Source organism: Dermacentor andersoni, chromosome 5 (genome assembly GCF_023375885.2).
Source record: "Dermacentor andersoni chromosome 5, qqDerAnde1_hic_scaffold, whole genome shotgun sequence".
Taxonomy (NCBI): Eukaryota; Metazoa; Arthropoda; class Arachnida; order Ixodida; family Ixodidae; genus Dermacentor; species Dermacentor andersoni.
Window position 1 is genome coordinate 111398707 of NC_092818.1, and position 23179 is coordinate 111421885.

Sequence of the window (23179 nt, forward strand, 5' to 3'; positions counted from 1 at the left end):
GATTAGGGAAAAATGGAGTTGGACAGGTCATGAATGCACTGCACAGACAGCTGGTAGTCGTTTAGAGAAACAGAATGGGTTACCAAAAGAAAATACAGTTGGGAAGGGCAGAGTATTAGATACCGTATGTTTCTGTGTGTAACCCACACCCCCAATTACATAAAAAAAAAAAAAAAAGTCTGCGCATATAATCTGTGAAAACTCTATACAACCGCGCTCAAATGTTAGCAAGAATTATCTCCATTCGTGACTTGTCTATGCCAGTGGCTCTGTTCTCTACCTCCTTGGCGTCACTGATGATAACCTTCAGCATCTGCTGCGCTGTAAAAAGTTGCCATCGAGCGCAGCTCATCGTGAACCAAGTTCTGGTTTGCTGGTGTGGCGTGCACTATTTGCCGACTACTAACACCGCCAAACACAATATAGTGACCTGAAAAAAGGACGAGAATAGGCAACCATGGAAGGGGGCAGAAGGGAGCTTCAACCATGGAGGAAGAAAATATTTCCTTCCATGGCTTTTAACATGTGGAGGTAGGTAAAAAGTGGAATTGCCTATGAGATAACTAAATATTGTATGGCGGAGAACTTAGCCTTAAGGTGTGGATTCACGGCAGTGTGTGCCATGGTCGTGAAGCTACACTTCAAGGCAAAAAACCCACACTGTTAAACCTGAGTTAACTGTTAAAATTTTTAAATTTTGGGGCAGGTTATGCACGCAGAAATATGGTAATATGATGAGATTAAAAAGTTTGCAGGCATAAGATGAAGCCAGCTGACACAAGAAGGGGGTTATTGGATATTCTTGGGAGAGGCTTTCATCCCGTAATAGACCTTAAATAGGCTGACGACAGTGATGTCAAGTGCAGCTGCAGAGTAGGAATCATTGTTTTCAGGTGCTGCTGGGACAGAGCTGCTCCTGAACCGAGGTATCAGCTGCTTCCCTTCACTCCAAGTCTGCTGCCATCATTTGCAAGAACTCTCAACAGGGTTGGCATCGCCAGTGCTGCTCGAACACTCTCTTGTGATACATTGACACCCGCCTGTTTTCAAGCTTATCGGAATACGTCCATCATGTGCACTCCTTGTCAACGCACTTTGAAAGTGGCGGCCGCTAACGGCATGGTTTAACTCTCTACGATCATTGGAAGACACCCGTGAGGTACTCAGCAGTGCAGACTCTAAGCATTCCCTCGCATTGTGGGCAGCTAGCTTAAGGCCATTTTTCTGTGCCTTCAGCTTGTCTTATGGTTTCTGATACAGCCTACTTTAATTTACTGCCCATTGCACAGACTCAACTTCAGTTTTGTTTGAAGTTGATTCCTCTGTTCAACTTATGTGGCAAGTGAGGAGGTGGCTGTTGATTTCTCCAGGCCGTGAGGGCCATGGATGAGCAGAAGGCATGTGAAAATGGCCCTCATGGTGCACTTTACTGTTGCAGGACACCGTTGCAAAAAGGAAAGTGCTACCATAACAAACTTGTGGTTTAGAGCATTTTTTCAGTGATGCACATCACTTACTGCTGAACAGTCCAAAATTGTGGCACTTATTGTAAGAAGGCTTATTAAAGAATGAACTTTGTTTATCTTGCCTCAAAATGTGCACAGGCCTACTGCAGCCCTATAGAGCACACACACACACACAGCAAAGTATGAGCGTGTTTGTGCTAAAGTAACTTCCGCCCTAGTTTCATTCATTACCAGTAGAGCAGACAGGTCCCATATGGTGATTGTCACATGTCATGGCTAATTTGGTCCAAGAAGCTTGGCACACTAAGAACTTAACATGGGTCTTACTAGTTTGCTGGTAGCATAAAAAAAATTCAAAATCCGAATTCAAGAACTCACAAATTTGAAAACCTAATCTACGACAATACTCATTGCCCTTTCAGTGCAGCACAGCCAACCAGTTTAACCAGCTCAGAGTTCACCATTGGGGTCACCATGATCAGGCACATTGCCTCTAGTAGAGCAGGGATCATTTAGCGCTGCAGTTATTTTTTTTCCTGCACATCTTTCAATTTTACCCTTGACACATGCTGCATTCTTCCAAGAAAAATCAAGGGACAGGGACATGCATGTATCTGCACTGCTGTCTGCTTTAATCTGGGAGTCAAGGCTGTGCATTAAGCTAACATGCCAATGATGAACAGGGGTACAGTTCCTGAGCCAAGCCAGAATAGGCCTAAGCTGGAAACTCCAGATGTGTGGGGTACATTCTGCATGTTGTCCAGCGAGTGCAATCGTCGTCAGGGCATTGACAGGGAGCCAAACGATTGGCCAACAATGTGTACACTGCTGTCCTTGTAATCATCTTGTCTGTGTGAATAATCTGCAGTGTTATATCGTCACCCCTCCTTTTCATGTAATGCTAACCTACTCAGCTGATAAAATCAAGCACAAATTTCTGTACATAGCTATTCTTTGTCTTTATGGATAATGTGGTGTTTTTCTGTGTGCCTGTGTGCATGTCCGGTGAGGTGCACAAATGTCAGTGACAGCACAAGTATGCCAAGATTATGTGACAGTGGCCGCAATATGATTATGCTGTGGCAAAAGCAAGAAACTTTATTTTTTTTATAGCCAAGGATATAGAGGTGTACAAGTGTCAAATAGTAACGTCTAAACAGGCATGAACAATGATAAATTTACCTGTGGTCAGCCCGTGAAAGGTAAAAGTGGCCTAATGAGAAGGGAACAAGTGCTGCTGTCAGCTTCCATTGATTCAACCTTACTTGGATGTGCATAATTGATTTGAGTCATCTGAAGGTGGAACTACATGGTTCCTCTGAAGTTCTTGTCAAACTGGCATTCTTCTAACATATCTGGTTTTGTAAGACCAGACTATCTCCGACTATCGTGCTAAAGATTTTTTTTTACTTTCACAGACAATGCGACAACGGGAGTGACGAAAACGTCAAATAAAATATTCCTTAGTGGGTTGTTAGTGGCTGCATGTCCTGGGGCCATGTTGTGAGAATGTACTGCAGTAAGTGCAACCATAAACCTAGCTTGTATAAAGCATGTATCCTTCGTAGTTTGGAAAACGCTAGGAACAAGAAGGACAACACAAAGCAAATTGGTAGGGATTCACAACTGAAATCGCAAATCCCTATCAAGTTGCTCAGCTTAAGTTTTTGGGAAAAAACAAGCTCAGGTGTTATGTGAGAAACGCCATTCACTAGAGGTGATATCAGACAGCAGGCTGCACCTATGCTCATTCACAAATGTTGTACTAATAATTTGACAGATGTTGGAAGTGACTGCTTTTGCATTCTAGAAGTCTTCATTACAGATGTATTACGGTGCAATCAGGCAACATTGTTATTTCAACCTAGAAGTATCGAGAAGGGGAAGGGGGGTCAACATGAGCGTGAAAGTGAATGTTGTGGCATAAAGTATAGTGGCATAAAAGGCAAGGGGGAAAACAAGACAGCAGGCTCGAAGATGTTTTAATTCATTGTTAAATTAAAAGCCCATGAAAGAAAAGTTGCAGTGCCAAATGTCCTTTCTTCATCTCCTTTCCTTTCAGCATTTAATTTTGTGATAGTAACGTTGACTCAAAATCTCCATGGGACCTCCAGCAGCAGCTGCATAACGTTCACCATCTTAAAGGCCAGCTGCAGTAAAATTTCCACTTAGGCAAAGTCATTTATAAATTAGTACTACCGTATTCTTCGGTGTATAAGTCGCAGCTTTTTCTGAATGTTTCGTTCATGCGACTTGCATAAGTTTCTTTTTTTTAAATGCTGCCGTCAAAATTGGATTGGATGCTATGGCTACCTCTGGCAGTTGCTACGGGGTGCCTGCGCGCTATGGAGGTACCGGGTTCTTCTTGTGATCGAGTTGCCGAGCGCTGTGCGAGAAGGACAGAGCAGCAACGCAAGCAGCGCCAGGTTGACCGCGAGTCGACTGACTCTGAAGTCGTCGCATCTGGAGATAGCTTCCAAGATGCAGCGCGCGCCGCTGTGCAAACTACGCAGTTGCAACCAGAGTACAAGCCCCCCCCCCCCCCCTCTCCGCACTGCCTTCCCGCTTTCCTCCCTTGTGCGCGATTTGGCTTACCGTTGCAAGCGCTCACTCACATATACAGCATACAGTGCGCGGGGACGATGTTATCGCCCTTGGACTTTATAAGGAACATTACAGTGACCACAATGGCAGAAATGCGCCTGGAATGTCCATATTATTGGTATCGTAATGTTATAGGAATGACACCGATACGCTTGCACGTGACCCGCATTCACGAAGTAAAACGTCACTAATTTCTTCCCCCCCCCCCCCAAATCGCTTACCGTAGGAACAGGTGTTATACACCGGTGCGACTTATTTACATTCACCCCTCTCCCCCCCAGAAAAAGTGCCGTTTTGAGGGGGATGCGAATTATACAAAGGTGCGACTTATAGACTGGAAAATATGGTACTATATAATATTGAAGCAATGTTGACAAAGCTGTAGGACTGGAAATTGTAGAATTTTCCTATTGGTGGCCAAATAGCACCTAAGCCAATGGCACAGGCACCTCCTGGTTCTCCTCGATTTCCTGCAAGTGGTAATGGCAGCGTTGTTGCTCCCTCCACTGCATCCCCCCTCCCGTCAAAAATGTTCACCTTTACAAGCTTTTCGTGACACATCCACTCATTTAAATAGTAAAATTTTACATGGAAGCTGTTTCTGTAAATAGCCTGTTTATGCTGTCCAATATTTTGCTGCACTTAGCCGTTAAGGGGCTGCCACGCACCTCCACGAAACACATTTTTCTGTACATTTTCACTGTCATGGCAACAGCACGATCTTGGAAATATTGGTGGAACCTCATACAGCAACTCAACAGGTGGCACACATAGGATTACAGAAGGAAAGAAGTACATGCATCTTCTGACAGCAGTCGTCCCAAGCACATAAGGATGATGAAGCCACATGGCATTGCTTTTTTTTTATTAGAGGCTTTATACATTGTATGCTTTGTATGCAGTGGTTGTGGTATCACCAAATGCCTCAGAAAACTGCCTAGTACTGTTACTGTACTTTAGGAAGCTGACTGCCTGTGTTTGGGGCATGACTGATGCACCTGTGCATTACTTGCCATCATTAAACAAAATCAAAGAAAATCATTAAACATTTCAGATTTTCACTTGTGACTTAGCAAGCTGAACTATGCGAGTGCAACCAATGAGACTCTTGAATGTGGCTGAATTATGCAGAATGGTTCATTAAGCTAACATAAATTTATAGCCATATAGTTTCATATGAGTACCCCACTTAGGTGGGGGCATGCTAACAATGACTAAGCTGAACCTCAGTTAAAGGGACACTAAAGACAAATATGAAGTCAGGCTAAAGTGATAGTTTAATGCTTGAGGACGTCTAAGGAATCGGTATTGCCATGAAGAGCTTTAGTAGTTGAGAAATTGAGGTAAATACAAGAGACGATTTGAAACTCCCCCAGGACATTCAAGTACTAGCCTGGTGATCTAGCCACTGCTCAGTATAATTTTGTTGCTGTTACTCAACCACTCTTAATAAAATATAATTGCATTTAATTATAAGATGGAAGAAAGTGCTACTTATCCAGTTCTATTTGATATTTATAGAAAAAAAAAAAAAAACTCGACATTACCCTCGACGACGACGTGGGCAGACTAAAGGTTTCGCTTTCACTTGACTCTGCACTGCTTGCACTTTTGTGTTTCAGTAGTTTCGTTGTAACATAGTGCTGGCTGGTTTTTCTGCTTGTGAAACTCGCACAAAATGAAAGTAGCAGAGAATGTCCATGTGATGTTGCGGGATGCCCGAACGGTCCGCACCACTTCACCAAGAGCAGCTGCAGTGGCGAATGAAACTCTTTATCTGGGCTTGGTTTTTCCATGGCCACGTGTTCGCGTTTTGAGCAAAAAACTAGCGTTGTCTGCCGGGTGCTGCTTTACTCAACGTCTGCAGTAAAGGGCAGTGATGGCATATGCAATGTTGCCACTCTGTGCTTGCGGATAGGAAATTGAATTGCACTAAAGGTATGCGGACCCTTCGAATGTGATTTTCTCCTAAACTAGGTCTTTTGGCATGAAACAGCTGCTGCAAGGCTTATGGAATGGCATTTGATATTTGTTTTTCATCATCATCATCATCAGCCTGGATGATGATGATCATATTTGCATTTAGTGTCCCTTTAAGGCCTGTCGCAGTTGTACTCAGATAAAAGAAAAACCTAACAGCATTTGTATGCCCATTTTGCCGCAGTTAATGAAATTGCTACGATTGTTTTCCCTGGGACATTGCAACACTGTGGCAGGCAGTAACTAAGGTTGAGCTTACCCATGGTTAGTGTGCTCCTGCACACAACTTGCAAGATTACTAGAAGAAAATGTGGCTTTAGTGTTTGTATATAGTGCCAGTATGATGGTCAAGCAAGCATAGGAATGATTAGAGGTTACCTTGTCTAAACTTTGTCCTTGTGGCTCATGGACCAATTTCAGTGGGTTGAAATCTCAAATCTATGGCAGGCAATCAGCACTGTAAGAATGTCAAGCTGCCAATGTTTCTTTCGTCATTTATGTGCTTTGTGTCCTGTGTTGATCGCTCACCATGGATTCTCATTAACTAGAAGCTCATTATTCATTTAAAATGCTTTAAAGCAATGAGTAGTGTTGTTTAGCCTCTAATCCGACAATTTTCATAGCATTACTGCAAAAAATTTGCGATTAATTTAGCAAGTATAATTACTTACTAATTGTGAGTGTTACTGTTCAAATATTATTGCTGTTAGGGACACACACATGCTAGAAGGCTGTTATCGTTCATACAGAAATAATGTGATAAAGTGAATTAACTGGGTGCACAAAACATTTAAAGAGGTCATGACAACAAACTTTTTAGCTTGGATTTATGCATTTCATGTTAACCTTTAGTAGACATCAGGGCTGCTAAGGCCTCTCTGATTGGCGTAAGATGCCAACATGGCAAAATTCAACAGTATCCAACATAGCAACCCAGTTAAGTTGAGGTTGTTTGGTCACCAAGCCTTTTATTTTTTCCCCCCTTTTGTGAGCAGCGAAAGAAAGCTTCCGTGCGGTTGACAACAGTGTTTTGTTTATAGTGTTATTCTTAGTCCTTCAAAATTATTTGTCAGGACACATTAAAGGGGCCCTGAACCACTTTTTACAGAAGTGGAGAAAGGCATTTGAAGTCAAAATAGGCTATTTCAGAAAATACTTTGCCACAAAAAGTACTTCAATGCGTTCAGCAAAAGCAGAGTTATTGGCAATCAAACACTGCCTCCGCTGTGCTCCCGACGGTGCAGTGGGGCATGCCCACAACACTCCGCCGTCTAAATGTCACCGTGGTACAAAGTTCATATTTCATTTTGAATGTTAATGTAGATGCCACGACTTCCACCTTTGATGCCTGTGACACACTAAACATAAGCCAAACGTGGTTGTCCTCCCTCAGTGAGCCGAAGTGCACTTAGTCAGTGGACTCGTGGCGGCACCCCATGGTGGCCGTGGTATCTACGCCATGTAGCAGACTGCGGCTTGATGCCTGCTATTGGCCAATAGCAGCCGTCTAAGGGAATGACAAAGTAGTGCGTCTAGAATAGCGAGGACAGGGTCTTCCGGTGAAAAGAGTGTTTCAGAGAAAGGTGACCTCACAATCCGCTTGCGAGCTCCACGCACCGCATACAACAGCAAAACTTGGCTGATGTTCACAGCAGCTTTTGCTGCCTGCTGACTATGTTATTTCACCAAGCCTGCGGGGTGGTTCAGGGCCCCTTTAAGAATTTTTCCACACAGACTGCTGCAAACTCTACAACATAATTTTAAAAATAATTTAATGTGTTCTTGACAGATGCAGTTGAAGTCATAGAGAAATCCCTGTACTTCCAACGATTCAGATGGTAGATAATTGTAGCATCAGATGACCCTCTAGTAATAGTAATGAAACTTCTTGAATGTATGGAAACCAAGTGTATCATCACAGTGCTATTACAAGTGGGCTGAAAAACAATTTTTATGCGCATTTGGCTAACTGTAAAAGCATGACACCCTGTTACCAGCTGTGCCAAATAAAGGAGCAGGAAGACCATGTGGCAGTTGGCAATTTGCTCAAAGCCTTTGCTGAAAACAGTCATCAGTCACATTGACTGCACAGACCAGGAGAATCTTGCATGTTCACATTCACAAAGCTCCAAATTGCGCTTCGTGGCTCTACATTTTATAGCACTGTTCCTCCCAACACTTGCTGTACTCGCGTTACTTACCTAGTGGAGTTGGAATGTGCACAAAGCATTGTCATGCATATGCTTGTGTGTGGCAACAATTTACGTCCGCATCCACAATAAGCTTTGAATATGCTGAATGTTCCGGAATGCCTATTAACCTGGAAATTGAAGTATTCACTGCACTTTAGTACGGCTCCTCAAATATTTCTAAACAATTTTGTAATTGCCCACTTCCAGTGTTTGAGCAAAGGTACTGACTGAAGTGGAGGTGTGTTCTTCCAAGTAACTCAACACAGGAGATTGCAGGGAGCATTATTGAAGTGCACGGACCTCCTCAGTTGAGCGACAGCACTACTCGAGTTGAAGAGACTAGAGTCGAGCCATATTTGTGAATATGGAAGTAAAACGCAGTGAAACTGGACACTGACTAACTTCTGTATTGGGCCTCGACTTGAAGCTCTTCGACTCCACAAATAGAAGGAAAGTGCAGCCCTTCAAGTGAAGGGGTCACTGCACCTCAGTTGCATTCCTTGAACTATTCCTGCAATAAGCAGTTGAGAATCGCAGCCCCACTCAAGTGCTGAAAGCACCTGGTTAAGGAATTTTTATCTGAGGAATCGCCTAGGAGTTGTTATATGATAGGCAATGGTCACTACAGTTGAGGGTTGCGATAGCTGCCTTTGCCTTCTGAAGTCAAGGTACAATGTCCAAAGGCTTATATTAAGTCCAGTATTTCCGGTATATTGCTGACAATGGCATATGATGAATGCTGTCATTTGTATTGTCATGAAGGACGCACCTGATTTGTGTTGATCCATGCAAATATTACACATTGGAGTGTATACACGCCTTATCTCTTGATAGTGTCAGATGCACAGCATCTTTATTTGAACACACACTGATCAGTCCCTTTGCAGAAAATGCGGCAGGCTGCTGCTCCTAGCCACAATACTTTTTTTTTTTTTTGCTGATATTTTTGTAACTAAGTCGATATTTTTTGTTTGTACATATGCTCTAGCATCTGAATGGAACGTTGCTTGGCAGACCATTGTGCTGGCCATCATCTGTATCATGTTACATTCAGCTCAACACTAAGGAGCCATGAAATTTTAAACCATATTGAAACAACTTAAGAATCAGAGCAATTATGGAAAAACTTGCCAATTCTCACTTTTGCTTGAAAGGTTGTGTATCTTTCAGGTCACTGTGACAGCATTACTCACATAACTCGACCTTGGTAATCTTTTCAGTTGGGCATATTCCAAGAAAACCTGCATGCAATGTTATAAGAACTCATAAAGGAGTGCAGTTTAGTGGGTGTTCAAGTCCACTACCACACAAAAAAAGAAGAAAAAAGCTCAACTCTCAACAAATTGCGCAGAGTCATAAGCAATGGCCCTCGCCGGCCAGATATATTATTCCAATTGATCGCAATATGTGTAGAAAGTGATTGAATGGAACAGAGCACATTCTCAAGCCTTGTATCCATGGAAGAAGGAAACAAATTATGAGGGAGCATGAAAATGTGAAACAAAATTGAAGGCAGCCCAGCATGTGACCATGTCTCAATAGCTTTGGGTGTCTGCTGCTGCTGCGCTCTAAATGTGTACGTTGCAAGAAACAACCAAAGCTGCAGAAGCATACTGGGATAAAATGTGCATAGAGCACCCAATCATGTGCACAATGATTGAAACCTACTAGAAACCAAAAATTCTAAACCAAGTTCATTGAGACCGTATGCCGAGGCGGAGGGGTCACATGAAGGGCCTACCTTTAGAGCCACAGGAGAGGGAAAAAAGGCGCAGTGGGCAACTTCACAGAGAGCTGATTTGCAAAAGCTGGCTGCGTGACTTCACGCTCCCTCCTATTTTTGTTCCTCCCTCAGTGTTTGTGTCCAGCGTTCTTGCAGCACTTCAGTGCTTAGCTTAATTCTTCTACACAACTCTTGTCATAGAGGGCTACTCTACTTTTTTTTTTTTTTATGTCTATTGTCATGAATAAACATTTTCACTTTTTCTGTGTCCACACTCGCATCGTTTTAAGATCTGTTGAGGCAGTTATTTTTGGTAATAAAGCAATGTGTACTTTTGAAGTAAGTTGTTTTTATTTCGCTGCATTTCGCGGCACAGTAAGACAAGTATGAAGTACTTGACACAGACGGAACATTCCACGTGTATAATACTTGTGAAAAGCCACAAGTGCAGCTCTCTGTAAACACAAAAATCGTTACAAGGAAGTAAGCAAGGAAGAACACATTCCTGACTTAGTTATGTACATGCCTATCACAGGCAACATTATCATTCAAGGCAACCACAGCTGGTTTTCACAACTTGATCGAAACACAAACTGAAAGACCATGCACGAGGCATTAAATTTCACAAGAGCTATATCACGAAGAAAAACGGTAATAAGAGATCGTTGAAGCTAACAGTAATTCCTGAGGGAAAGCCTTAAATACAGCAATGAGAGCCTGCACTCTTAGCTGCCTACTGCTCTCTTGAATGCCTTTGCAATACCTTTGGTGGGTTATTAAAGGGAATGTCTTGCATTCAAGATCTTCCATCTGTTTAAGACTTGGTAAAAGCTGAATGTCTATATGGCTTAAACATGTCAAAAGATTCTGACTTTACCCTTACTGAAGCAGTTGATCATAAATGTTCTAGCTAATGGTTCCCAGACAGCTTTAGCAATGTTGCTAGCAGAGAATTCCCAAACATCACTATGAACAGAACATTCATACATAAGTAAGTATATATCTGTACTTATGTGGAGGTGATGCAGTCACACCACTACAAAATAAGTGCAGTCTGGACTGCACACAATTCACGGATGAGCTATGACTAGCTCTTGAGTCTGTTGGTTTCAACTCTCAAAGCCCCCCCCAACCACAGACTTAAAACCATATACCCTTAATGCCCTCTAAGAAATGAGCACACGCTACATAACACTTCATTAAGCTTTACAAACGAACTGAAGCAAGCAGCACATAAATAAACCAGGCGGAAGTTGAGACGTGCTTGGATAAGTTTCATGCACTCACAAATGTGCCTCGGTACCCCTCGAGCATGTTGAACATGTACTTGGAGCACCACATGCTTGGCCCTCGTGTGATAGAGTAGATCATCGGTCTGGTCTGAGCTTGCATAAAGGCAGCATGCAGCCACAAGCTGATAAGAATGAGTAACTACACATTTCGCAAGACGCCATGGACCGCGATGGCAAATAAATATGGTTGTCTGGAAGTGACAGGGGATCACAAGAGAAACGATAACACCAGGACTTGTCACACGGAGCAGCACAGGCTACCTCCAACTGGGACACCAGAAGGAGCGGCAGTTGTTGCAGACACCGTGGCTGTGAATGCCAATCCTGTGCCGACGCATCTCGTAGATTGTTGTGTTGATGGCGACGAGCCAGAGCTGCTGGAGAAGCATAAGTGCCACCGGGATGGCCACCAGCAGTGCGTACACGGCGGACACGAAACACAGTGATATGCTGCAGAAGTAACAGACAGACGATGTGCAAGCATCAGCACAGCAGTCTCTCCAGTGCTCCAGTCAGTGGGGCCACAGAACAAGAATGGATTGGAGGGCGAACTCCAGCATAAATAGATTAATGTTAGCATGCTTCAAGCATTTGTACCCATAGTGATGATGATCGCTAATGGCATTCCCCTTTGAATTAGGGTGGCGACAAACAGCCACCTAGGCCGTGTGTCATAACTTAGCATTCTACCTCCCTTACCTTTTCTTATAAAATCACCAACCTCTCTGCCATCTCACCAACCATCTTTTTTTCTCACCAATGATCCAATCATCCCTTGCTGCTCTTCACTGCTGGCCAGTCAAAACTACCATCAGCTTTGAATCCTAGCACTTTTGGAAGGAGGTTGTTCCCTATGGTTCTGCCTGGCTGGAAATTTCACATCCATTATAATGTGCGGAGTCATCTCTGGATATTTTCAGCACCAGACACAGGTCTAACCTTGTGATGAATATTTGCTCCTGTATGTTCTTATTCTTGGGTGGCCAGCTCAGGTTTCGAAAAGACACTACCCTTTGTGTTGTAGTACAAATTTTTTTTACCAATTTATTGCTTACCATCCTTACAAAGCTCCACAATATATTCTTTTGTTCTCATCTTTTTCACCTAATTTACTGTCTGTTTTTCTCACTCCCTTTTTGATGACTCCAGGTTGTTTACTACCAATTAGCCTGCACTTGGTTGTGACATTAACCTCTTCCATTCTGTCTGTGTACTGTAGCTATCAATCTTAGCATGGCAGTGCCATTTGGCGAGGACAGTACAAGCACCTGCATACTGAGCGAATTGGTGCCACAAATACATGCTCCACCATGTGTGTCGTGAAGATTTGTAAAAACACCACCAGAGGGAATCTGGTGCTACCATTTACCTCAGCAATCAATGTAGTAGTAGTCATAGTAGTAGTAGTAGTAACCAATGTAATAGAGGCATGGGCAACAGACTGTAAATCGATTTTTTTGACAATGCCCCTTCAGTTTTAAACTTCATTTCTAGAAATTTGCTCATCATCAAGGATTTAATAATTACACAGCACTGACAAATTTAACAATAGCCCCTGTGTGCTACGACGTAAGTAGTACTTCAAGACTCTTGCAAAAAAAAAAAGCATAATACCAAAAAAAGTTTCCCAATGTTACTATGTTACAATGTTACTATGGCGAATGTTACTACTGACATTTAGCAATGCATATACACTTCACACGTATCACCGTATTTACTAAAACCTAAGCACCTCTTTATCTTTTGTCCATGAGTCTGGTGCTTTGATTTTCAGCAAAAAAATCCATAGAAACTTTCCTAAGCACTTCTTATGAGTTGTGAATTCAGTTCAGTTCAGTTGATTAGCTTAAAAGTCCCCCTAAGGGCATTACATAAGGGGTGGGTTTTTATAAAGATAGCGAAAATATTGCGAGAAATAATTTAACAAAATGGTCGGTTACAAGTGAATGCGAAAGTAATAATGTCCAATTGAGCACCGCCAAGCTGTCCAGGGTTACGAAGCCCTCACGGGCAAACGAGTGCATTGAGACACTTAGTGCTTTGTGATTTGGCCTTACTGAGGCGCAGTTAGAATGCAGGCAAGAACTTATGCAGACCAGGAATGCGCAAATGACACAGGCTTCCGAGAGTGAGGGTGATGCGGCATTGCTGTGATGCCCTCTCCCATCACGCAATACCGCAGCAGCATGTGTTTCCTTTTGCCTGCTCTGCTCCGTCAAGGTACGAGCCAAATTCGCTGCTACAGGCACCGCCCAGCTTTTTCGCTCAACGGGCCAGTTTGACACTTTGGCATACATGATTTTTTTTATTTTTCCATCCAGAGAACACAGGTCCACGCATTTCATGCACTTTGCAATTCTCAGGAAGGCTAAATTATTTCAGTTTATGAAGACAGTATACAGCAATGCTAAACCCACCTAAAATTAAAAAAAAAAAAAATATTTTTTTTTTCATCACTCTTCTTCCATTTCTTCAGCAAAAAGACATTGATCAGGCACAGAAAAAGAAGGCCTAGCTACTCCTTAAAATTTGGCATGGATTGCCAACTTCTTTTGTGTGCTTCGGTCATTTGTAGCAACAGTCTTTGGTTGCTCTGAAATGCAATGCAATTCTTATTAATTGATGAACAGTTTAACGAGCTCAAGAAGTCACCGTCGAAATCCATGACATCACGAGGAGACGGTGTGAGAACTTCGAAGGTGCCATCACCATTTGTCTTTCGTTCATGCCCCTCTTTTTTTTTTTGACTTACCAAGTTTCCATTCAGGTTAAGTGAGCTTTTTGGTATTTCATAAGCTTAACGTACCATTTACCCATCCAGCTGAAATTAATATTCTTCCGTGGTGTTCCATCGAGAGCGGCTAACAGTAGTGTGCACTCTGTAACTGTTTTAAACTTCTCTCCCTGTGCAACATTATCTCGTCGTCTGCATGAGCTATCAATAGGGACATTTAGATTTTGCAGATGCAAACTGGTCTACACAAAGTGCCATGCCCAGCCTGATTTCTTTTGTACACCATTTTGCATTCCTTTGTAAGCCTGGCGGTTTGAATCCCCTAACTTTGCATATGCAAAATCTAAAGCTCCCTGATTAGGTGTCTTTACTGCTTATTCTTGCTTTATGGCCTGGGTGAAAGAAGCGTTATAGAGCAGGGGTACTACTGTCTGATGTGGCCAGACAAAGCTGCAAGAACAAAGAGCAGCTTTGGAGCTTGTTAACTGTCATACACTGTAGACCCATAATGAAAAGTGTGTGGACCAGGGGTTCTGCAAGAACAAGTTTCCTGGCAACTCAAACCAAGGACACGAAACTAACTAATGCATTGCGATGTTTGCAGTGACCAGACTGTACTCCAACTTTGGGTTCTAGAAAGAAATTTATTTTCTCCTCACTACCCTTGGCGGCCATACTTTTGACCACCAAATGCACAGCCGACAGCAAAAGTTTGCGGACCACAGGATCTCGGGAAAACATTGAAATTCCTGAGCAGCCTTTAACAGTAGCCAGTAAAACCGCACACACACCATAGTGTTGCTTACATGTACTAGAGGAGGCTGGAAACGTGAATACCAGGCTGCATGGTGAGGCTGCGGAGATATTCAGTTTTTTCTCGGACCTCGTGGTCTGTAGACTTTTCTGATTGACTGTACATGCCACCACAGGGAATTATGTCACGCAAAGACCTGCCATTTTGAGATCTGCTTTGTGATCTTGCAGACAAAAGGTGAAGGGTGGAATATTCAGTACTTTACTCATTATTACTATTACAGTGGTTTGACAACATGCATATAACTTTTATTAGTCATGTATATGAGTTCTGCCACCTTGGAAAATGTGCTTGAAGAGCACAAGGTGCATAAAATGAGCGGTGCAGCTGAATTGATTGAAACATGTTTTTACCTCAGCTAATCATGATTTTAGGCAAAAATATGGTCCGATCTGCCATCTCTACGCATATTGAACATGAAAAAAAGGAAATGAAAACATGGCCATGTGCCGTTGCAAACCTGGCAATGAAGAGCAATGTTGCTTTTGGAATAACAATTAGCGGTGTCGTGGCAAGAAGTATGGCGAGAGCGTTTGCCACTGGAAGAGTATAAGCATTATGCGAGTGTTCGATGAGGTTTAACTTCGAGATTGCTTTGGTAATATTTTTACTTTTTTTTTTTATCGGCCGATAGGCTGATATTGCATTTCTGCAGCTCTAAGGTGTTCTTAATGTTGTCAGGTTTAAAAGCCAGAATGAAAAAAAATTCTGTCTTAGATTGAAACATGGAGGGAGGTTAGTAATACTTTTTTAGACGGGTAAGAAAGTTTTGCATGCAGCCACAAAGAAAGTGCACTCACTGAATGTCCTCATAAACCTCGAAGCAGTTGTCCGGAATGAGAAAAGTGTCCCAAAGCATCTTTGGCCGACAGACAGTAGTCAAGGTAAGGTTTGCGCCGTACACCAGAGACACCAGCAGGCCAACCAGGCCAAGGATGAAAGCTCGATGGTTCTTTTCACCAATGCACGTGTCCAACCTGGCACCACATGATTAAAAAGCAATGTGCTTAGCATAAAACGGAACTTACATGTGAGAAATGGCCACTGACCGCTCCACAAAGTGGCAAGTAATCAATGCATTCTTTGGGCCTCTCATCATGCATTAAAACATCTGTACATCAATAAGCATATCCCAAGGTAAGCAACATGGTTTTGCATTTTTCCAGTACAATAGCTATGCTATGTGGTGTTCCTCTGAAACACTCATGTAGCAATCATCCATTTTACTTTCAAGGCGCTGGAAAATAATGTGTCACAGAATGCCAGATATTTGTGGCAATCTATGACCTGAGAACCACAGGAAAACAAGAATTTATCCCTTACTTTAACAAAAGAAGCTGATAGAGGTGTAAACAATTGGAGTCAATATGAACTAGCGTTGGTGGCACAGTGGTCATCACCCAATCCATTTCATTAGAGAAACTCGTTTCTGCACTTCTCACTCTCTACTAAACTCCTCAGCAGATTTCTTCTTACATCTGGGCTACTGAACTTTAGTAAGTTGATTACAACATTCTACAGTAGGTTTCAATTAATTCGATCCTGTCCGAAGGCCCCGGCCAGCGCCAAGACCTTCTATGGGCCCTAACTTTTGTTATTTCAATCCTAAAATTGGCCTTTGCTGGATAATTCCAACTTGGCTGGTCACACATTCGCAACCCGACCCCAATGGTGACCGCTGTAGCGACTGCAATAGCAGCAGCATCCACCTTTGTGGCGCTTTGAGTACAGGGAGAGCATTGAACATACGTCATCTCCAATCAAAAACGCCTATTTTCGGCCTGCCCTGGGAAGATTTTCAAGCAGCAACCGTAGGTCACAATGTCTGATTACAGTATTTACCCGAGTTTAATGCGCGGCTTTTTTTTTTCTTCAATAAAATGGGGCCTAAGATTGCCTGCACGGTGCAATAGGTCAAGAAATCAAAACCGCCTTTGCAGCGTTTATACGCTTTACCGCTGAACACGGATGTATTGCGGCGAAGCTGACGTTAAAAACAGTGTGGCGAACCTAACTTTAGGAAAGCAGGCCACCATTGTGAAACACAATTTTCTTGCTAAACAGTCCGGTGCGCACTAAATTTCTACTATATTTAGGCGTTTAGTGTCACTTCTACATTAGGTTTCTACTTTGAACATAAAGAACGTGGCTGTGCATTTGATTCGGGGGCATGTTAGAGTCTGGCAGATACTGTCAATAAATCTGTGGTGTGTTGACATTTTTTACACATCTTGTTTAATTCGACCCACTAGATAATTGAATCAACTTCGTCGGTCTTGTCAGGGTTGAATTAATGAAAATCCACCGTATCAGAGTTTTAGAAATTGTGGATGCAAACAGCTACCATATACTAAAAGGAGCCTCTGCACAATCAAAAAGCTGCTCTTGGGAACTACACATGCGCTGAACCTGACTGCTTTTGCATACAGGTCAAATAGCATCTGTGAAATCTGGACACGCTGTTTCTAAAGCTACCCTACAGACAGCAGATGAAGCAATATCGGCCATGCTGTGCTATACGAAGCATTGTCTGAAGCGACAGGAATGGCTGCTACAGGACACAGATCATTTTATGCGGCAGCCTTCACAAGATTTTATTGGTTTGAGCCTCACTCAGCACTATTTGAGTGCCATGTGAGAGAGCACTTTGCATGCAACAACATATTAAAGCACCCTTTCATATTTAGTTTCCACATTTTTTGGTCATGTTCCTGTTGCTGCTTTTGTTGCATGCATAAACTTTTACATTTTGTGACAAACCTGCTACCAGCAGCAATGTGCACACTGGCATGCATGGTTGGGGTTATCTTTGTTAATACAGTTCCACTCAAGCTTAAAGGTGCTTTAACTTTATCGGTTCTAACTTGCAATTTTTAAGGGACAATTAAAGAGCAACAATGTATCGGCTTGTATTTGTATTCTTTCAAAGCCATGTTCATTCATTTAGCTGAAGAAGGCTGCGACGGCATGGACCGTTATATACTATAGGCCACAGAGATGCTTCACTCTTTCACATCTCCTGATACACGTCTTCCATGCATGAAGCAGTATTCACATTGGGAGAAATCCGCATCCCTGCTGGAAGCAGAGTGCACCACGTGACCATTACGTCACACCTTCAATCAGGCGGCATGGTTCCTTGGACCTCCCCACTCAGTACATACAAACGCTCCACCATCCCCAGGGAGGAAGAAGTGCCCAGCCTTCATGTGTGCATCTGCTCGGAGGAAGCATGCGACCTTGGTGCTCGGGAGGGAGGAAGGGAAGGCTCGGCAAAAACGGCGTCATGGATGGCCCCTCCCATTATTCCTGGGAGAAGTTTTCCATGTGAATGCGTTTGACATACACATGACAGCAGGAGCCAATTTGTCAGATTTCGGCAGCTACAACGGTAAATGTTTTGAGCATTCCACTACTGGTTCAGGCAGTATGAGAGGAATTTGCTTCCTTACTCTTTCAGTGGTTCAGTGAGCTTTGCATGACTGCCCCATTCATTTTGAGAGCATGGTACCACCATGGACAAATGTGATTGTTCGTATATGGCTTATTCCAGTGAACCAAACCACTTGCAACCTAGGCCTCAGGTTCTGGCATGGGTAAACATTCACTCAGTAAGCCCACGCGGCGAGTTGAACATCTATTTTTTATTTCTTAGTGTAATAACTTCAAGGAGCTATTCCTTGCATTTTGTCTAGCTGGCACAGATCTACACAAAGAGCAACAAATGCCCTTTCCGAGTGTTTCCATTCGTGTTTTCATTTGTTTTGTTTCCAGGAGCACAAACTACTGTGGTTGGCTCATGCCTGATGTGGGCACACAAATGTGGGATGCGGTTTGTGATGCCAGAGTTTGCTTACCGCACAAACTTATTAATCCTACAAAGCAAGTAGCAAGTTGCTGAATGGCTTTTGCTGGCAAAAGCACATAGCTCACCAGACACAGTGGTGATCCCTCTTGAGGAAGCAGCGACCACAGAGGTGGCAATGGCTGCAGCGTGGCGGCTGCACCACTTGGCACACAGAGCACTTGGAATCCTCAGTCTCTGTGTAGGGCACACTGACACTGCATGCTGTCGCTTCGGCCGACTTGCCCACAGGCTCTGCGGTAATACTTGGGGCCAGGACGTCAGGCGGGCAGTTGTGCACTAGGTATGCACACAGACAGGTGAAGCCAACTGCCAGCATGAGCACAGTGTTCTCAGAGAAGAGAATCTCCAGGTAAGGTACCACTTCAAGCTGGAATACGCCGAGCAGCACCACTAGGGATGACACAGTCCATGACAGGAAGAACCTGCAACAAGAGATAGACAGGGAGTCATGGAACAAGAGCGCAAGATGTTTTCTCAAAGTAACTTTCATTCAGTGAGAAAACAAGAAGATCATGGGCGCTGTGGTGTTCACATGACAAAGTTAGCACTGTAATTCTACCTGTCTCATTGCAAAGAAACTGAACATTTCACAACATTAGTAGCTCACAAATTTACCCAACTTTTTTAGTATTATATTTTATGGTTTCTCACAGTGTAAGTCGGCCTAGTGTCTTGTGTGCCTGCACTGGTGATATGTTACTGCTTTCCATGTATGCACCCAGCACCTCCGCTATTCTGACCAGAAATTTAAGGGAATAGGACATCAAGTGAAGGGAAAAGGGTTGTTTGCACTAGTGGCAGAGCTTACAAACATTTACATCATTTTTTAGCATTTTATGCAACTAAACTTCAGATTTTCAACCACTTGTTCTGAAGATTAGCCTACTTCTGATTTGTTATGCAGGCAGTCTTTGATGCAAGCATGCCCTTTACCGAACGGATCATGAAAGTACAAATTTTTATAGATTAATTACACATGAATATGCACAGAGAGATGCTTAACAAAGAGAGCAATAGCTTGTGTAACTGTGGAGACTTGGCACTGCAACTCTTCCTTTTCATACCTCCAACAGTGTTTTGAATGATAGGCTCGACAAGATTACACTATGCATCATATGACCCTTAAGCATACAAGCTTAGCACCCTAGGGTGACTCGAGGGTTGCGACACAGAAATAATTAAAATAAAATGAATTATATTCTGGGGTTTTATGTGCCACGACCACAATCTAATTATGGGGTGCACCATAGTGGGGGACTGCGGATTCATTTTGACCACCTGAGGTTATTTAATGTGCACCCAATGGCGAGGGCGTTTTTGCACTTCGCCCCCATCGAACTGCAGCCGAGGCAGCCAAGATTTGATCCCTCACCCTTAGGTTTAGCAGCCCAACACCAAAGCCACACCATGGCGGGTGACCACCGTGATCCAGATCCAGTACATGCGTACCTCAAACTTTTATCAAAGCATAACAGTTGCTCTACACTTGCATAATAATTATAGAAATCATGTGCCTTGACTAAAGGACAAAACACAGTACTTAACCCTTGGGCAAACGTCAAATGATTCTGTAAGTGTTTCTGGTGCATAAATAATTATGTAAAGGCACACTGCTCACCAGATGTGATGATTCTCCAGTAGCCACTATGCACTGACATAAACCAGTATCTGCTGAACATGTTATGTCAGATGGCAACGGCTCTAGATGCATTCAAGCAAGTCAAGAGCCCATAAACACTACTGTTGTAAGAAGCTGCCACTGTTGCACCTCAGTGAAGCAGGCCCGGTGATGCCTGGTAAGGTGAAGCGGCAAATGGTATGAGCACAACCATACTGAATCCATTGCGTTGCACCAAAGGCACGCAATAGTGTATACTAACATATGGCAGTCCACATATATGATGAGCATATGATAGCATGTGGCTACCCCTATTGCCTGACAAAGTCCAAGCAGCAGGATAAATTCACTCGTTCAGCATGAGTTAAGAGCCACCAATAACTTGGGTGCTTCATAAATTATTTACGAACATCCATGTTGTCCTCACATTAGGTAGGGAAGCCTGGTTGATAAGGCACTGGAAGCATGACTGCTGTCTGTACACCCACTAGCATGCACACGATTATGTCAATAGGCTTCCTTGGCTGATGATACTCTGCAAGTTGTAAGCCTCTGCAAAACATCAACCCTAGACAAAGCTGGACTTGGACTCACAAAACAGTTTTCTTTGTACAATGACAACATTGCACAGGCCTTGTAGTGAATTATTGAATTGTATCATCAGAACTAGGCGCCACTGTGAGGTATTTCATGCCACTGAAAATTGATTTTATTGCGTATGTTGAATCCACTGGTAAATATAAACAATTTTATGTGGGGGTCACATGGTGCACGTTTGATTGCAATCGAGCTCAATCTGGATCGAATATATTGGTCATGACTAGCTTTTGCACATGCTGTGGGAGGGGGCAAATCGTGGTCAAGAATTTTGATCCAGAGAGGGCTTGATCACGATCAAACGTGACCGTGTGACACCGATAAAACTTTAACCGATTACTTGTACTGATGAGGCTGAATTAATGGAAGATAACTTTACGTACACTTTGGCTCGTTTTGGGCTCACACTCTACTGCCATGATGGTCCATAGTTTTTCGCAATAAACAATATATCGCAGAGGTAAATGTAATACAACCTGGTATGATAAAACAAAAACATTAATGTGACATATTGCAGGGGTATGTTTGGTTTTCTGTGTGAAAATCAGCAATTAGCACATACTTAGAGATTCCTTAGGCATATTTTATTGAACTATGTAGACAGCACATTAACAAAATGTCTGCCATTTTTCACAACTGTCAACCACTATGTTGACACAAGACATGCATAAACCATGTTACGTCTACGTTACAATTTCTACACTCCAGTACATACAGTCTCGACACTCTTCCTTGATTACTGCGAGAACTACAATAGAAACCAAATTCAATTGCGCGCACTTAATCAGCACTCAATTAACATACCTTTAAGAGGCAAAATGCTCCCTCATAATATGACATTTACAAGTTGCTCGTTGGCACTCTGGCACAAGGTGGCATGCAAATGTAATGATCGTAACGCCGGGCCACAAATTTGTTAGCTAAGGCCCATTTCACGGAACTTAATCCCACGGATTAACCTACCGGTCCAAATACAGTAAAATGTACTATCAGTAGACAATGTTAAACGCTTGGCGGGTGCCCATGCCGCAACTCACTACGTTCAACGCCGCAAGACAAACGCTACGTACTTCGTTCTCGTTCTGTTCCTGGAACACCGCCGATGTATGAAGAAGAGAGCAAACGGAAGTGCCGAAAAGGTGATCATGAGCATTGTCCAGCTATGGCAGGCCAGTAAAAGGGCCGAGGGTAGGAGGATAATCGGCGAGATGACATCAGTCTCCACCCGCTTCGCGCCACCCAGCCAAGGCACCCGAATCCGGTCCATCACCGTGTCTTTGACGAGCGACCAGTGAGGTGCGGGAACACGACGGCACTTCAGGAGCCTGCGGTAAGCGAGAAGGAACAAATGGTAGGTGAGCCCGCGATCAGCACGCGACGCAGCGTCGAAAACGATTAGGAAATTTTATTGACGCCCACATCACGTTGAGTGCATTCGAATATTTCCGGTTAGCGCCAAGACACCAGCCGGCCGAGAGCTTGAGGAAAGACGGAGCGAGGACCAGCAAAACACCGGCGAACACAGGGACATGTTTCCTCGTCAGAACCAGCCTCACATCGGTTCTCACAAAGAAGCAACTCCGCAGGTGAACGGCTGCAAGCTCCTTCAATGCGATAACGCTACGGACATCATTGACATCGATAAGCAAGAACAATATTGCATTAAGAGCACTCGCCTGTCAAACGCGGTATCTAAGGCTTCGCAGTCGCATAGACATGCCAAAATGTGAGATCGCTCGCCTACTTCGGAGATGTACTCGCAGCAACAAAGAGGGTCGTCATCATGCATTCCACTGTGACCAGTTTTCATAGCAGCGCTGTCATTACTCGATTTCTATCGCGCTGCGGAATAATACGCCCGACACGGCACGGAGACGAAGAGCGCCCGAGTGCTCCAGTACACTCGGCATTTGCAGACAACGGGAGAGGGCGGTGCGGACAGGCGAGGAGCAAGGGATCTCGTCATCACGTTGAAAGGAAGGGAACGCCGCAAGCGCCGTAAACACAGAACGACCTCCTCGCGCAACGGTCGCAGGCCCATGCCAATGCCCATGCAGACCCACAAACTGCGCTAGAGCTACGGTTTCGTGTTTTACATAGACAAACTTACCGCAAGGTCACCTGAAGCTGACTAATAAAAAGCGCCATCTGGCGATCAGCACACAAACATTAAACGGAATTATTTGCGCGGTTTAACCGAATGCACGCTGCTGTGAACGACAATTGTGTACAGAGGATAGGGTAGAATCTGCACGCGCAGTACTATCGGCGTTGAAATGCAGGCATGTGTT

The 23179-nt window shown here is 43.5% G+C and overlaps 2 protein-coding genes across 6 annotated transcripts in view; one reads left to right on the forward strand and one right to left on the reverse strand.

The window, feature by feature from the left end:
* The window catches only part of LOC126532284 (uncharacterized), a 39174-nt gene extending 28870 nt beyond the window's left edge, over nucleotides 1-10304 (forward strand). Inside the window, exon 11 of the mRNA XM_050179959.3 lies at nucleotides 894-10304. The gene's annotated coding sequence lies outside the window, so the exon portion shown is untranslated. The remainder of the gene's footprint in view (nucleotides 1-893) is intronic.
* GABPI (zinc finger DHHC-type palmitoyltransferase GABPI) lies at nucleotides 2562-22967 on the reverse strand. 5 transcript variants are annotated; one of them, XM_050179979.3, is made up of 5 exons: nucleotides 22565-22967; nucleotides 21959-22213; nucleotides 18739-19095; nucleotides 15606-15782; nucleotides 2562-9483 (listed from the first exon to the last, which is right to left on the reverse strand). In XM_050179979.3, the coding sequence occupies exons 1-5, from the start codon at nucleotides 22696-22698 to the stop codon at nucleotides 9459-9461; spliced, it is 948 nt and encodes a 315-aa protein (XP_050035936.1). In that variant the 5' UTR covers nucleotides 22699-22967; the 3' UTR covers nucleotides 2562-9458. The 5 variants fall into 5 exon arrangements, with proteins under 5 accessions (XP_050035936.1, XP_054926908.1, XP_050035934.1 ...); XM_055070933.2 differs by lacking the exon at nucleotides 2562-9483 and adding an exon at nucleotides 10295-11707 and having other exon boundaries at nucleotides 22633-22962; XM_050179977.3 differs by lacking the exon at nucleotides 2562-9483 and adding an exon at nucleotides 10295-11707 and having other exon boundaries at nucleotides 22565-22962.
* Nucleotides 22968-23179: the final 212 nt, after the last annotated feature.

Excerpts from the sequence above, each read along its gene's own strand:
- GABPI (XM_050179977.3), bottom strand. The coding sequence starts at position 22,698 with ATGAAAACTGGTCACAGTGGAATGCATGATGACGACCCTCTTTGTTGC. Across the intron at positions 19,096-21,958 it reads AGGAACAGAACGAGAACGAA|GTTCTTCCTGTCATGGACTG; the intron begins GTACGTAGCGTT and ends CTCTTGTTGCAG. Across the intron at positions 11,708-15,605 it reads GAGGTTTATGAGGACATTCA|CATATCACTGTGTTTCGTGT; the intron begins GTGAGTGCACTT and ends TTACTTCTGCAG.